The following is a 15,050-nucleotide window of genomic DNA, read 5'->3' on the forward strand; positions in this document are numbered from 1 at the left end:
AATGCTTAGCTTTTCTACAATATCATCATACCCCAGGTCCCGACTGGGATACAATATAGGCCCTGGCATTTCAAGTACACCAAGGCCCAAACAGCCCCAATAAATATTGACTGTCTAAAGCATCTTACAGCAGCCCCTCTGGCATTTGCCCAAACCCACAGATCACAGCTCCAGGCCTGTCATACCATAACAATTATATAATGTTTTCCACACATGCATTTGAGTTCTATGGTATGACCAAAAATTCCCTTAAAAGCAGCATACTTTGTGTGTTGCTGCACATGATGGCTTTTCTTGTTTGTGAGATCATTTTCAGCATCATCTCAAGTCTCAAGTGTCATCAGAGTTACCTTGGCATCTGGAGCTCCGGCTTCTTCCCTAATTAGCAGAAGGTAGCTCTGCCCTTCCACGCTGATCTCTTTCTTGAACTGAGCACCTGGATGCAGGGGAGAGAAAGTAGTATCCATGAGATAAATCCTAAACAACATCCAAGTGTTTAGATGAGTAATAACACCTAGAAATGATGCGTTACACTTGCAGCTGACACCTGCAGATAGGTGTGTGCATTGCACTGAGGGGGGTTAGTCTTAAATTAACTTTTCCCCCTTCTTCAGATTGCTAATAGAATGTCCCAAGGCAATAGCCGAGAATAAAACTGTACCACCTGATAATGCATTAGAACCACCTTGTAAATTCATACAATATGCTTGGGAAGCAACCCAGCTGACAGTATAGGTGATGGCATGCCATCATTAATATTGAGCTTCTTAAAAAATGCCAGAATGCCTTGTTAACAGGTTAAATGAGCTCAGACCTGGCACAAGTGAAAAGAACAGATAATGTGATGTTCGATACTTTGTAAACACCAGATGCTGGAAAGAGCCTCCAAACGGTACACACTGTGCTATAATAAAGGCTCCAGAGTCTCACTTATTCATATTCTTGCTTAGTCTTAAACAGCTAATTACCGGCTGTTTTCTGAGAGTCCTTTAGCAGCCAAAAAATTGTCAAAGTGATCATTAACATTGGAATACTCTGCAATTATCTCTGGTTCAAAACTCCAGAAAGAAAAGGTACTAAAATATGTTGTTACTTAAAGGGGTGGTTCACCAACTTTTCAATTGGTCTTCATTATTAATGTTGCATAGTTCTTGAATTATTTGCCTCCTTCTTCTGACTCTTTCCAACTTTCAAATGGGGATCACTGACCCCAGCAGCCAAACAATTATTGCTCTGTGACTTTTTATTACTTAAATTGATAGCAGAGGACCAGAATAGAAATATATCAGTCATCCAAACCACTCCCTGGTTGCTAAGGTAATTTGAACCCTAGCAACCAGACAACTTCTGAAATTCCAAACTAGAGAGAAATATTTAAAAAACCCACAAATAATAAAATTAACAATTTAAAAATAAACTAATTGTCTAAGAATATTACTCTCTATGTCATACTAAAAGTTAACTCAAAGTTGAACAATAGCCAATGTGATGTACCAGTGCAGTATGTCATAGGAGGCACCAGGAGGAAGCACCCAAGTATGTCTGCTCAAGCCTAGCTCGCAAGCTTTACATATGGAGCTCACGTGGCGCAAATCTTCATTCTCTTTCTCTTTGATTTTACTAGTGACAATATTTGGCATTTTGTCAAAATAACACATTTTATTTTTATTCTTCGACCAAATATATTGTACTTTTCCTTAGCAGGAACATAAAACAATTATTCTGGAATTCCAGCTGAGTTGTAAGCACTTCCACTTATAGAGATGTGGGTGAAAGCAGAAAATGTTTAATAAAAAAAACCCAATAATCTGTGCCCAACAACTGATTTGTTTGGAATCTAAGGCCACAAAAGCAGCAAATAAGAAGCTATAGATCAGGGGTAGGGAACCTATGGCTCGGGAGCCAGATGTGGCTCTTTTGATGGCTGCATCTGGCTCACTGCCAAATATTTAATAAAAAAATAACGGGGGCATGGCCTGCGCTCGGCGGATAGAAGACGTGTTTTAAGCCTTAGAACACATCTTCTATCCGCCGAGCGCAGGCCATGCCCTCCTCTGCATCGCATCCGGCATCCTTGGGACCCACCCTACCTTGCCCCGCAGAATCCGCGGCCAAACATATTGTATGCTATGGCTCTCACGGAATTATATTTATGTGTTTATGGCTCTCTCAGCCAAAAAGGTTCCTGACCCCTGCTATAGATAGAGCAATATTGACACCATCATCCTTGGCTGCGTCGTTTCCTGCTTGTATGGTCCAGATTAGTAACTAGGCAAATGTCCACTGGCCTAGGACTTCAGCTTAGATCCAAGTGTACCTGGAGGCTTCTAAGGATCATGCAAGCTGGGAATAACTAGCAGATGCAGTCACGTATTATGGCTGGCAGCTCCACAGCACAGTTCTGCATTTTTTGTTGCTATATGGGAGAAAGTAAACATTTCCAAATCTGCAAACATGCGGTTTGGGAGGGGACCTCTAACGTGGCCAAAAACAGCCTAGTAGGTGTAGACATTTAACAAAACAATGACTTTAAAAACATTTAGAAATAATTTTTGAGCTTCTTTGGTCAACTGTAGCATATGAGAAAACTATGTAATTACTATATATGGCATCCTCAGTGTAAAGGTGCTAGACAGGTGCTATACAGGGGCAGATGTTTATTGGCCAGGGAATTGTACCAAACTACCAACATGATTACCACCTTGATTTATATAATATTTTAGTTCATAGTGTAGTCTGATATTGATCTATTCAAGAAGAGAAGTCAGTGGGGTGAAGTCCATATTGGGCCATGCATAAGTGTTGTGGTTAATTAGAGTTTTATAAATAATTTGTCAATCATTTAACCAAACAATTTATCAACGCATTTATGACCAATACTTGTGCTGCCGAAGTGAGAAATGATCCAGCCAAACAAGCAGATCTTTATATACTTGCCATGAGTCTGCAATTCACAGCTATATATTAGGGTTAAAATCTAAATCCATGGTAACATGATGATTTGAAAGCATAAATATCTGTAGGGGCTTGTTTATGTTCATAAAAACCCAGTGGGTGAGCTTTAGCCTATAGGATAAACCCATGTAAATGGGATTTTGTTTAGGAGCCTTAAGGAATTTGTTCCCAGAATCCCTTTGGTATCTTTGCATATGTATGAGGTGGTCTCCTCAATCCTTTTGACTTGTTCTTATGTTCATATAGGCAAACACACAATGCCTTGATTCTCGCTGTGCTGATAAATGTCACATGTATGTTAAATGTATGCTTTCATTACATCAACAAAATACTCCTATGTCATAAAATCAAAGCCACTGGGAATGTGGCTGGCAGTATAATAGATGTTATATCAGAAATAAATGATTTTGTATATACTTTATAAGTATGCATTGCTAAGGTAGGTAAACTGTCATGTAGAGTAGACTACTAAGAAGAATCCTGCCTCTCTGTAAAATCTAATTTACCAACAAGTATACGTTTTGTCTTAACCATCCAGTTCATATAAAGCACTGCAATTTTTAGATTTGTTATTTTAAAATAATATGCCAATGTGAGAAAGCTGAAATGCATCTATAACTAGTCGTGACTTCATCCCTTTGTGTTACGCCATCCTTGGGTGGCTACCGCTTAACTTCAGAGGGTTTCCTTGTCTCCATGGTTACTGAGCCCAGAAATGAAGAAGGGATGCTGTCACAGCATGTCTACTGTTCTGTAACCATAGAAACCCACAAGAATAGAAGCTCGAGAGGAAGGAAGGGATGCGGATGAGTGGCAGTCAAACCGGGAGGTTTTGGTTCAAGAGGTGCAATGCATAGCTCATAGCCTTTTTAATCCATTGTTCTTTAGAAGCATTGTAAATATAAACCATTTCCCTGTAAAATCCATTTCATCCTGCTGCATAAGGTTAATAGGTTAATGCAACTAAATATTCCGTCTGAACTTTCTTTCTGGAATGTCTTTAACATATTTTGTTGGCTAAAATTTGGGGGGGTTAAAGAAATTCAATAAATGTTATATTTGAAAAACATATTTGTTCTATAAATACTATTAATCTAACATTGCTTTTTCAAAGTGTTACCTGCACCCAGATACTTGAGTCTTTAGGAAGACAAAAGGGTTGCAATACTGGCAACCCCACAATATTACATGACCATAAAGAGCCCACTGGGGCATGAATATATGCATATTATTCTTTATAGTCATGCAATACTGTACAATGACGCCTCGCTACAGTGTTGTAAGATTATTTGTTATATGTGTGATAAGCCCCAGGGAATATGCTGTTTTGTTTAATTTACTAAATCCTGCTATTTCTGAATATGTTTGGTTACCCAGAGTGAAATAGGCCAGCATTCTACCACATTACAAGTCGTAAGATGGCTTCTGGCAATAGATTAGTAATATGCAAAGGCTACAGCCCAATAAAGAGAGAGGTAGTTATCTAATTTATCTCTCTTTCTTGCAGAAAAAATATTGGGGCTTATTTATAATCACTGGGCAAATTTGTTCCTGGCAAGTAACCCATGGCAACCGATCATTGATTAGCCTTTTTAAGCCAGCTGTAGGTAGACTAATGGAAGCAGATATCTGACTGGTTGCCCTGCATTACTGTCAAGGAGAACATTTGTCCAGGGTTTATAAATGACCCCCACTGAATCCATGAGAACTGCAACTCAATCCAGGAGTAAAACAAGGTGTTTGAGCTTCTGTGTATGGGATGGGAAAGGGCCCAGGCTACTAGGTAGAATCTACTTTATAGTTTTACCTTTTTTTCTGCAAGTTTCAATAAATCTGGCTATAAGTATTTTATTGCTGCTGTAAAAACTGCTCCTCCACATACCAATTGTTAACCTTTACCAAGAGGCAAAATGAAGCTCATAACCCTAAACATTATATAACATACCATTAGAGATCATTTGCAGACAAGCACAAGTGCTTGGGGTCTAAGGGGGCGCCCCTTACCAATACAATGCTGGGAATGGAGGCAGACAGTGCAGAGACTGGCGTCAATTTGCATGAACACAGACTTTTTTTTTTACTTTTCACACTGCATTTGTTAACATAAATGCCCCCTGTTGTAATATACAGCCTGCAACTGGGTTCTATGGACTTAGCATTAGTCCACAGAGGCAGGCTGCATAGATTTGTCTATGGTACTGAACTCATTCCTATAAGTCCTTTTCCTGCAGGCACAGCTAATTTCCTGTGTCTTCTTTAAAGGAACAGTAACATAAAAAATTTTAGTGTGTTCAAGTATTGGAATTATAATGTACTGTTGCCCTGTACTGGTACAATTGGTGTATTTAATTCAGAAACTCTGCTATATTTTATATAAATAAGCTGCTGTGTAGATAAGAGATAAGCTCTGAAGAATCCCATTATATACTACATATCTTATCTGTAATCTGTTGTGTAACCTTTCCCCCTTTTTCCATCTTGAATAGCTTTCCCGTGGCTACACAGCAGCTTGTACCAGTTGTACAGTGCAGGGCAACATTTCACAATATTTTAACTACTTTGAAACTCTTTCATTTTTTGGTGTTAGTGTTCCTTTAAATCTTTCTTTAACAACCCAGTACCTTTGCCCTATCCTTGCCCTGATAGGCAGGGTCTGACTGGGGGATGCAGGTTCCACTGGTGCTGGCGCCACAGGGGCCCCACACATCCTGCCATGGACCCCATTACCCAGCTATCCACTGCTAGATAATAATTTAGAAATGGTACTGGATATACAGCATGTTTGATTAGTCAATTAAAAGAATGATTTTGTTCTGATGCTTTTATCGAAGAACATGCAATATCTCCTTCTGCAAGAGCAACAGTTTGCTAACCCTCTTGTCTAATTCTCTCTGCTGTAACACATCTCATTGTTTCTAATGAGAGCAAAACAAGAATTGATTATGTTTGTACACTGACATGCTTAGCCACAAATAAGGATAAAAGCATACAATATTTTCATTTAGGAATAAATGAATGTGGAACAGCCAGGAATCGATGTGACTGTTGAGAGTCTTCAGCACTAACATAAAGGGACAGCTCCAATTGAAGGAGTTAGGATATTTGTCACTCTATTTAACACTGGAGATGAAAGAAAGTGCAGAAAAAAGTTCAATACAGATTTTCATGCCAAGATGCACTATTTCACATTCATTCTTCTGCAATTAGGTGCTCTCCTTATATGTTAGGTTCTGCATAAACAAATGTATGCACACATATACGTGCATATACTCAAACATGCACACAAATAAGGGCACAAGCAAACATATATTGTGCAATTTCGAGCACAAGTCATCATGTTTATACCCACAATACAGCATTCCCCTGACAATTAAATTATAATAGTGGCCTCTAGGGGGCGAATGCAAATTGAACCTTCACCCGCACACCCTTAGCTCTCCAACAATCACTCACCGCTCGGTGCACAATGCTCAGGGGGATCGGCACCCCCTCCACAGACTCCAAACGAACAAATGGCAGTGGCACTCAGGAGCTTCAAACGGGACTTAGCCCTTAAAATTCTTTATTGCGGAAAAAAATGCATTTTTTTCCGCAATAAAGAATTTTAAGGGCTAAGTCTAGGGGGCGAAGCAACTGCTGCAATTACAGCTGATGTGGTAAAACACACATTTTATTAGCATATGCATTGTGTGTTTGCTTTCATGTGAAACAGCTTACAGACTTCTATACCATCATTTTTGTTGTTTACCTTCCTAATTACATCTGTGCTCGATTTGTTAGGTGCAGATATACTGTGTCTACTGACCGCTGTAGGAACACTGGCGGTACCAGCACCTTCAAGGTGGTAGATCCAGGGTTCCCTTGTGTCAATGGATGCATCCAAACCAACTAGAGGGGTACATTGGTGCTTGACCCCAATTTTTTCAACTGCAATAAGTAGTTTTGAGTGCAAGTTGCTGTATGGAATGCTGACAGTTAAAAAATGATGGTAAAAGTTGTGCAACCACAACTGGGGTACTGCCTAATAAATGAGCTCAATACTCTTAAGAAAAGCTAACACTTATATATTACATGTAATGCAGTTCATGCTTTGCATCTGTCAATAAATGCTAGACAATAAAGAGCAAAGGAAACCTTTTGAACCCCAAGGTAACAGAAAGTTCCACTTAAGTACTTAGAAAGAAACTAAAATTGTCCTAAACATTTACACCTCAAATGTAATGAAAATATGACATTTTATTTTTCTTTTGCATATTTGTCTAACTTTTCTGTCTTCTAGGACCCTCTGTAATTACTAAAGACAAACATGACAATCTGCTACCTGACTAGCATACAAGCATGGTTTCCAGAAGTATTCTACACCAAAAGCGAATATTTTGATACTGCAGACACCCCTCGTAGCCCACTTGTTACTTAATTGTTTCAGCTAGTGACACCTATGAGTGCCATAGCACTGACATTGCGCTTGGAAGTGGGACAAATACCCAACAGGTTACACTGATATAAACTGTGCCTACTTGGTGGTTGTCTTGCCCTCAAACCTACAGTCACTGCTACAGACTCACTCCTCAAACATTGTTGGAAAAAAACAATGTATTCTTCATAGAGTAACTGGCAATTTGACCAGCTTAAATGTCAAAGTAAACTTAGGTCGCCACACAGAGCAGATTTGCCATGACAGAGTTTTAGCTAATTAGGTCCCCTGCTTGCCTTTGACAAATTTTAATCACATGTAGCCATACAGAGTTGGTTAGCATTTGTCAGATGACAGTACTCTGTTCCTGCAAAATGTATTATAAACAGCTTTGTCAAAACAACCTTCAAAGCTGATCCAAAATAGAAATAAAATTCTGTCATTTTTTCCATCTGTCTTACTTGAAAGACTTGAGTTCTATAATTCCTGATATAAATAGAATACTTTTTAGATGTTTGACCCTGAGATATATTATAATTCATAGTTCCAAACCTGATAAATCTGTTAAACTAGCAGGACACGCTGATCTTGCAGTAATATTAGCTCCCAGCCCCTATAAATTAACAACCTCTACTTGTATAGTCATGGAGGCTCAGGTCAATATGCAAGACCGACTTGCATACCTGAAGAAAACAATAATTGGGGCCCTTAGGGACATATTACCACCATGGTATTTAGCTGAATGGGAGTGAGGGTCATTAAAGATTCTGCTTGCTTTTACTTTGTGGAAAGACTCCACCAACCACAAGCGAGAATAGGCTCATAATGTGACCCTGTAGATTAGTCCCATAAAAGGTCCTGCCATGCACGTTAAAACAAAATAGATTATTTATTTTAATTGCTTGTTACAGAGCTTTTTATTATTAGGGGCCCATTCTCTTGGAGTCATTTAGGTGAAATAATGGTGTTGTAGGACACCATGGTGAACTAGGCCTTAATAAAGCCTTGTGTTATCAGCACAACCCTAAGGGCTCTGGCACACAGGGGAGATTAGTCGCCCGCGACAAATCTCCCTTGTCACGGGCGACTAATCTCCCTGAGTTGCCATGACCCGCCGGCGACTTACATGTTTGCCGGTGGGATGGCGGGTCATGGCAACTCTGGGAGATTAGTCGCCCGTGACAAGGGAGATTTGTCGCGGGCGACTAATCTCCCCGTGTGCCAGAGCCCTAAATGTGTGCAAACCCTAAAATACACAGAAAGGTTATCTAGAGTAGTAATGCTGATGGGTACTGATTGCTAGTTGTTTAATTAAGGGATAACCTGTTTATGTTTGACTGCTGACCACAGACCCTGGGCTGGTGCCTAAGCTACTATTTTAGTGGGCACTGTGCCATCATCTTCTTTCCTTTTCCAAAGACCCATATTGGTTGTTCTCGGCTGTAGGAATGTGCAGTAGAGTAAAACTGGAACTTCAGGTGGCCATATACAGGCAGATATAAGCTACCGATTGGTGTCTTTTAGACCATTTTGGCAGCTTATCTGCCGTGTTTACGGGGGCCCCCCGACAGGACTCCCTGATCAATATCTGGCCGAATATCAGCCAGATGTCAGGCAGGTTTGATTTTTCCATCAGATCGGGGACCGCAACGGGTGATGCGGGTGATACGGTTCTTGGTCCAACAGCCGTGTATAGGACCCCCGTGACAGGTCACCCTGATCGATATCTGGCCGAAAATCAGGCTAGTGTCAATCGGGTAGGTTTGATATACCCATTAGATCAGGGACCGCAATGGTTTAATGATGCCGTTCACAGTCCAACAGCATCTATCCACAAATGATCAAATTAGCCTGATATTGCCCACCTTGGATGGGCATATTGGGAGAAGATCTGGTCATTTGATGTCGCCAAACAAGCAGATCTTAACATGTATGGCCACCTTTAAAGAATGAATCCAAACTTTTAGTCTAATCATGTACACAGCCCAGGGCTGGAGTGAAGATTTCTCATGTGTCTATGAGTACAGGGTATTTGTATGTAATCAGTATGTTAGATGTATACAGCTTTCTGTCGTGTGGCACTGTGGAATATGTTGGCTCCTATATAATACATGTTAGTTATAATAACAACAACAACAATAATAATATGTATTATAGTGATATATAATTGTCATTATTCCTGTAATACTAAATGGCGTGACTTGTATTGATATTCTTAATAGATAAAACTTATTTAAATGTAACAGTCTTTCATATATTTTTCTAGTGTGCAGCGCTATTTTCAATTATATACAGAAGATGGAATAAACTGAGGATGTAAGCACTGGGGACAAGGATGTCTAATGCTCACTCTATAACGCTGCAGTATGATTTTAGCATATCTAGAAGATGAATAGTAAACTGGCTTTCCAAAGGCTTAATGCAGATGTTCCACGCTGGAGTGAATTGCTCTTATAGACATCTGCACGTAAATAAATTCTCATTGCCCATGGGAAATCTGTGATGTCAGCAAGGATTTTTTTACTTTTTCTGCCCTTTACCAAAATGGCACCAATGGCTTCAGTATGGAAAACTGTGATTTGAGATAAAAGTAAGGGGCATTGGACCTCATTGCCTTCTACTAAGTTGGCGCTAATGGTTTTTCTATGGGAAACAATGTGATCCATGAATAGGCACCCCTGGTAGGGGCATGTGTACGGGGGTATCTAATATGTGCACTGAGACCCCATATGGAATGACACTGCTGTGGATAAAGTCCCGGGGGGTGGGACGAAACACACATCGGCGGTATGCTGATTTAAACAGGCAGTGATGGAAAAACCCAAGTGGAAATGGTGGCAGTCTTGCTGTGGAACTGTAATACCATCACGCTCAGGTGCTAGCATTCCAGGCGGAAGATGCAGCTTTGCCGGGAGGGGTGAGATAGAATGTAAATGCTAAGTACTGTGCACAGTTACTATCAGCAGCATCTTGTATCAACATTACAGATATGTGGGCTTTTTCATACAGCTGCAGAACTGTTTTAGTATGGCCGCAACAGAGAAGCATCAACTTGCCCACACTCTGGATGGGATGTACCAACTAAATGAACTGCCAGTTTTTCATAAGCAATTCCTTGTGCATGTTTAAGCATATATAATAATATTTTTTAAATATATGGGGTTTTATGGAGGTTTTATGTCACTTGCACTTTAGAGAGGGGCTTGCAGTGTGTCTGACAGCTGATATAGGGGATATTGTCCATTAAGACTTTTTTTTAACTGGGTCTGTCTTGCTGGTAGCAGGCATGTAATGTAAAGTCAGATCAGATAAAGTTGGATTGAGTGTTTTGATCCTGCGTCTACACCCCACAGTCAATGTATTTTAATGCAAAAAAAAGTCGCTCTGACTGGATGCAACAATATCGTGTTGGACAGATGCAGCATGCTGCACTCGCATCCGTCATGTTAGATGGTAAAAATTACGTAGTTTATGCATTCGATTTTTGTATGAGTCCCATTATATTTTGGTGCGCAAGACTAGATGTGTTTAGTCACATGCATTTTGTCGATCTGACAATATCTGTGAGGTCTAGCCCCAAGTTCAGTATAAACACAGTGGAGGAGTCTCCTGTAGCGTCTCTGCTTCAAACAGCTGGCAGTGAGAATGATCCAATGAAACGGCCATAGCACAGCAGGAATACTCTACCCTTTCAGTGCTTCCCTGTGATGACCTCCAGTCCCAATTCAATTTGACAAAGTGCCAGTTATTAACCACACAGCTACATTCAGTCAATATCTAATCAAGACTACTCTGGCCCATGGGAGGCTCCCAATTGGAGGGGAATACACACATTAGATGCATTGTGGCCACTTCCGCCACTTGTAGACTGGATAGCACAAAAGAAAAATGTGTGGCGAAACCAGCGTTCTAAATAACCGTAGCCTTGTTAAATTGTCAGGATAAGCGTAGCGCTGCCCACATGGAGAGGCCCATGCTGCTTTAATTAATTAACTTTTTGATTGCCTTGATTTTTAATGTTCAGTGAGGGAATGTTGTTCTCTGGCTCTGTAGAAGCACATTTTAGTTCCAGCTGACATTATACAACAGAGTTTGCCATTTCAAACAAAAGTACAAAACGAACCCAACGGAGACAGCGAGTGGGTGGTTTTTCTGAAGAACTAGAAAATTATTGTGCAAGTCCCACAAAAGCATTTGCCTCCTAAAAGCACAGGAACAGGTTCTTTATATATTTAACCATTTAAACCGGTGCAGAACAGTCATCCAAAGTCTTATCTGCATGAAATCTTTTAGACAAAACTTTTATATAATATTAAAGGGCAACTCTGGCTTTGGAACCAAAATATGTTATAAATAAATACCATTTTTTTTAAATTATGAAATCCAGCTGCAAAACAGTTCTTCTCTTTCTGTATCATTAGTAATCCTGGTGGGGGGGACTATTGATTGTTACAACTTGTAACTACTTCTCCGCAGCTTACAGACAGCATGCAAGAACTACATAACCCACAATGCATTGCACTGGGGTGTTTCTTTCCTTATTAACAACATGTGTGCAAGGAATTGTGGGATTTGGAGGATGCAGGATAAAGGCAGGTTGACAGTCAACTACCGTTACAAAGTAGTCAGCCAGATCAGCAGGAGAACAGAGGGCCAGGTTTAGGTACATTAAAAAACATTACATTAAAAATCATGAAAAGGCTGCATATTTGTTAACTGATGTATTTTGTAAAGTTGCTTGAAATTATGTTCATTATGTTTATGATATATGCAGGCCCCAATTTGGGCAAGGCCATAAGGGCCCGGGCCTTGAGCAACAGGACTTCAGGGGCAGCATGCCGCCCAGCTGCCTGTAAATTGGGTCTGGGGAAGTGCAAGCAACCTGCGCACCAATCCCCAGTGCTACGTACCCGACAAAATAAATTTGTGCAAATCTGGACCTGGATATATGGAATATTCTACCCATAGAATAGAAGCACCTCTGCTTTGGCATACTGATCTGTATTGTAGTCTTAAAGGTGAAGGAAAGGCAAATAAAGAGTTAATCTTAAGCTGCAGGCATACCTTCAGTTTCAATAGTGCCCTTAAGTCTCCCCATATTTCACCTGTTCAGAAGATCTGAAGCCAAACAGGAAGAAAAAATGCTGAGCTGTGTAAAGAAAGTTCCCATAATGCCTCACTCCTGCACAGACACCCAGACCAAGTGAACATGCTCAGTTAGGTACACTGAGTCAGCTTCCTGCTGATTGGCTCAGATCCACATTCCTAAGGGGGGGTGGAGTTCTTAGCATTCTTGAAGGAGGGGGGAGCAGGAGAGGGGAGAGAGGAGAGAGCTGCGTGTCTCTGGCACATGAATTACAGACACAACAAATCTTTTGACAGAGAAGTCAGTGCAGCGTTTCTGTGAGTGCTTATGGCTGTATTTACATAGATCTTTCTGATAAAGCTTACTTAGTTTTTACCTTTCTTTCTCCTTTAAAGGATAAGTAAACCTTTAAAAAAACAGTAATTATTTATTTTGTTCAGTTTTAAGGCTAAGTTTTTATAAACTGCCAATATAATGACTTTTGTAACAACAGCGCCACCTAGTCAGTTCCTGTAACTGTACAGTCAAAGAGATCTATCAGGAAAACAGAAAAGTGTTCTGATGTTGCTTGTTTTTTTTTAATGTTTACATGTTCTTTAAAGGGCACTTATCATTCTGAAATCATTTTTCCCACTGGAGGTGCGTTGGGAGGTTGTGGAAGCTATAATACCAACACTGGCAATTTGCAAATTGTTTTGCGAAACTTCAGTGAAAATTTGCCACACGCCAAAAAAAGCCACAACAGTGTCAAAAATGGGGACGGAAAAAAAGACGTGGGTGACAAATATAAGACACAGGCAACAAAAAAAAGACGCGGCCGACAAAAAATTTGCGTGACAAATGCGTTGAACCCTAGGTTTGTCACCTGCCCCGCATGACATCACTATCCTGCTCTGTGACTCCTTCCCGGATTGACTTCAAACAAAAAGTGGTAACCCTACTGAACCCTCTGGGCTCAAAAATGTCCCCCCCTGCATTTATCTTAGGTTGCCCAATTGGTAAGCTCTAAAGGACAAAGATGCATATTGCTGGACAACAAAAAGCATGAAGAGCTAAATATCTATACAGCGCCAAGGCAAGGACTCTCTGTGCCTGAAACATCCACAGTGATGCATTGCTCTAAAGGTAGTGGCTGACTCAGCTGGAAAAATCTGTATGCAAAGCTGCACAGCTCTGTACAGACAGGGAGTCTTTATGCTACACAGTCCTTCAGGGCTGTACTGGAAATCTGGAGCATATCTCTACAGGACAGACACTGTAGTTGAAAGGTCCACAGGCAAAGCTGTTTGGGAAGGGACGCACTGTTCTTGAAAAATCCATAAACCTTGTTTCATGGTTATATAGGGAAAAATCCACATACAATTATGCAGACCCATATGGGGCAGGTACTGTACCAGCTGTACTTGAAAGCTCCTTAAAATGTTCTATATAGCTCTATGGGGAAGACACAGACTAGAAGCATATTTATAGGATGCTTTATAAAACTTTTAATAACAGAGTATATGGCTCCATAAATAAACCAAAGACTTACTTTCAGGTGCTTCTAGGGGTTGATAGGAGCCGGTCACAAACCGATGCACAAGAGCAGACTTGGCACTTTTAGTACTGCCCAAAACTCCCTACAGAATACAAAATATATGTTAGATTTCATTGTGCTTAGCATTATACAGGATGTTCAGCTCTACTTATGCCAGACCATAAAAGACATCTTAGCTAATGAAAGGTTGTTGTTATTTATCTCGTCTTCTGCACAAATTCCAGACCTATTTTTTAAGAGAGAAAACTTGACTATGCAATAAAATTGGTTCATCTTTAACAATAATTTTTGTAGCTGCCTGTACAGTATTTAATAAAAACTATACTAGCAGCTAAACATGTCAAACCCATAATTTACTGGTTTTCTTCAACAAAATAAATGGTTGGCTGCCAAACCAAATTAGGGTCCTAATTGGCAAATTCAGAATAAAAAATGGCATCCTCTGTGGAATTAGGGTCCTAATGTGCCAGTGGAATCAGGGTCCTAATGTGCCACTGGCTCTGCTGAACTTGTAACCTATGGTTTAGAGGCAGCTGGACTAACATTAAAAATTCTATACCCTGGTCACTTATCAGATTTTGCCTAGGGTTAAAAGCTGTGCGAAACAGAGCTACTTGGATCCAGCAATTTGCTGCGGCTACAAAACACCAGAAAATACCCTGCCATGGACTATACTGGGCATTGTCTATTGATACACATGTAGAGACAATTATCAGTGTTGTCTATTTTGTAGCCGCAACAAGTAGCTCTGTGTATCATTGCCAGATTCACAAACCTGAAACTAAGGTTATATATTAATAAAATGGACCAGTAACAACTATTATCCAGTAATACACTGAATATGCTCTAATGAGAATTATTTCATTATTGCACTTACCACTCTGATTTCAGGCACAGTCCGACTTAAGGTCCATTCCTGGCTGTTCATCACACATTCTGCAAATAATTAACAAGCAAGAGATCAGAAGAAATTTCAGATACAGCAAAAAAAGAAATTTCAGATAAAAATATCAGAGCTTAATACATTTCAGCTATTGCTTCAATATTTCTTTTTAATT

The 15,050-nt window shown here is 40.1% G+C and overlaps 1 protein-coding gene across 4 annotated transcripts in view; it reads right to left on the minus strand.

Annotated features, from left to right (window-relative positions):
• agap2 (ArfGAP with GTPase domain, ankyrin repeat and PH domain 2) overlaps positions 1-15,050 on the minus strand; it is a 135,117-nt gene that overhangs the window by 28,173 nt on the left and 91,894 nt on the right. For all 4 annotated transcript variants that reach the window (XM_012957847.3, XM_012957846.3, XM_004911920.4 and 1 more), the window contains exons 2-4: positions 14,870-14,928; positions 13,987-14,074; positions 351-436 (exon numbers count right to left, since the gene is read on the minus strand). In XM_012957847.3, the coding sequence (XP_012813301.1) occupies positions 351-436; positions 13,987-14,074; positions 14,870-14,928 (233 nt within the window). The remainder of the gene's footprint in view (positions 1-350; positions 437-13,986; positions 14,075-14,869; positions 14,929-15,050) is intronic.

The sequence above is a fragment of the Xenopus tropicalis genome, chromosome 2 (genome assembly GCF_000004195.4).
Source record: "Xenopus tropicalis strain Nigerian chromosome 2, UCB_Xtro_10.0, whole genome shotgun sequence".
Taxonomy (NCBI): Eukaryota; Metazoa; Chordata; class Amphibia; order Anura; family Pipidae; genus Xenopus; species Xenopus tropicalis.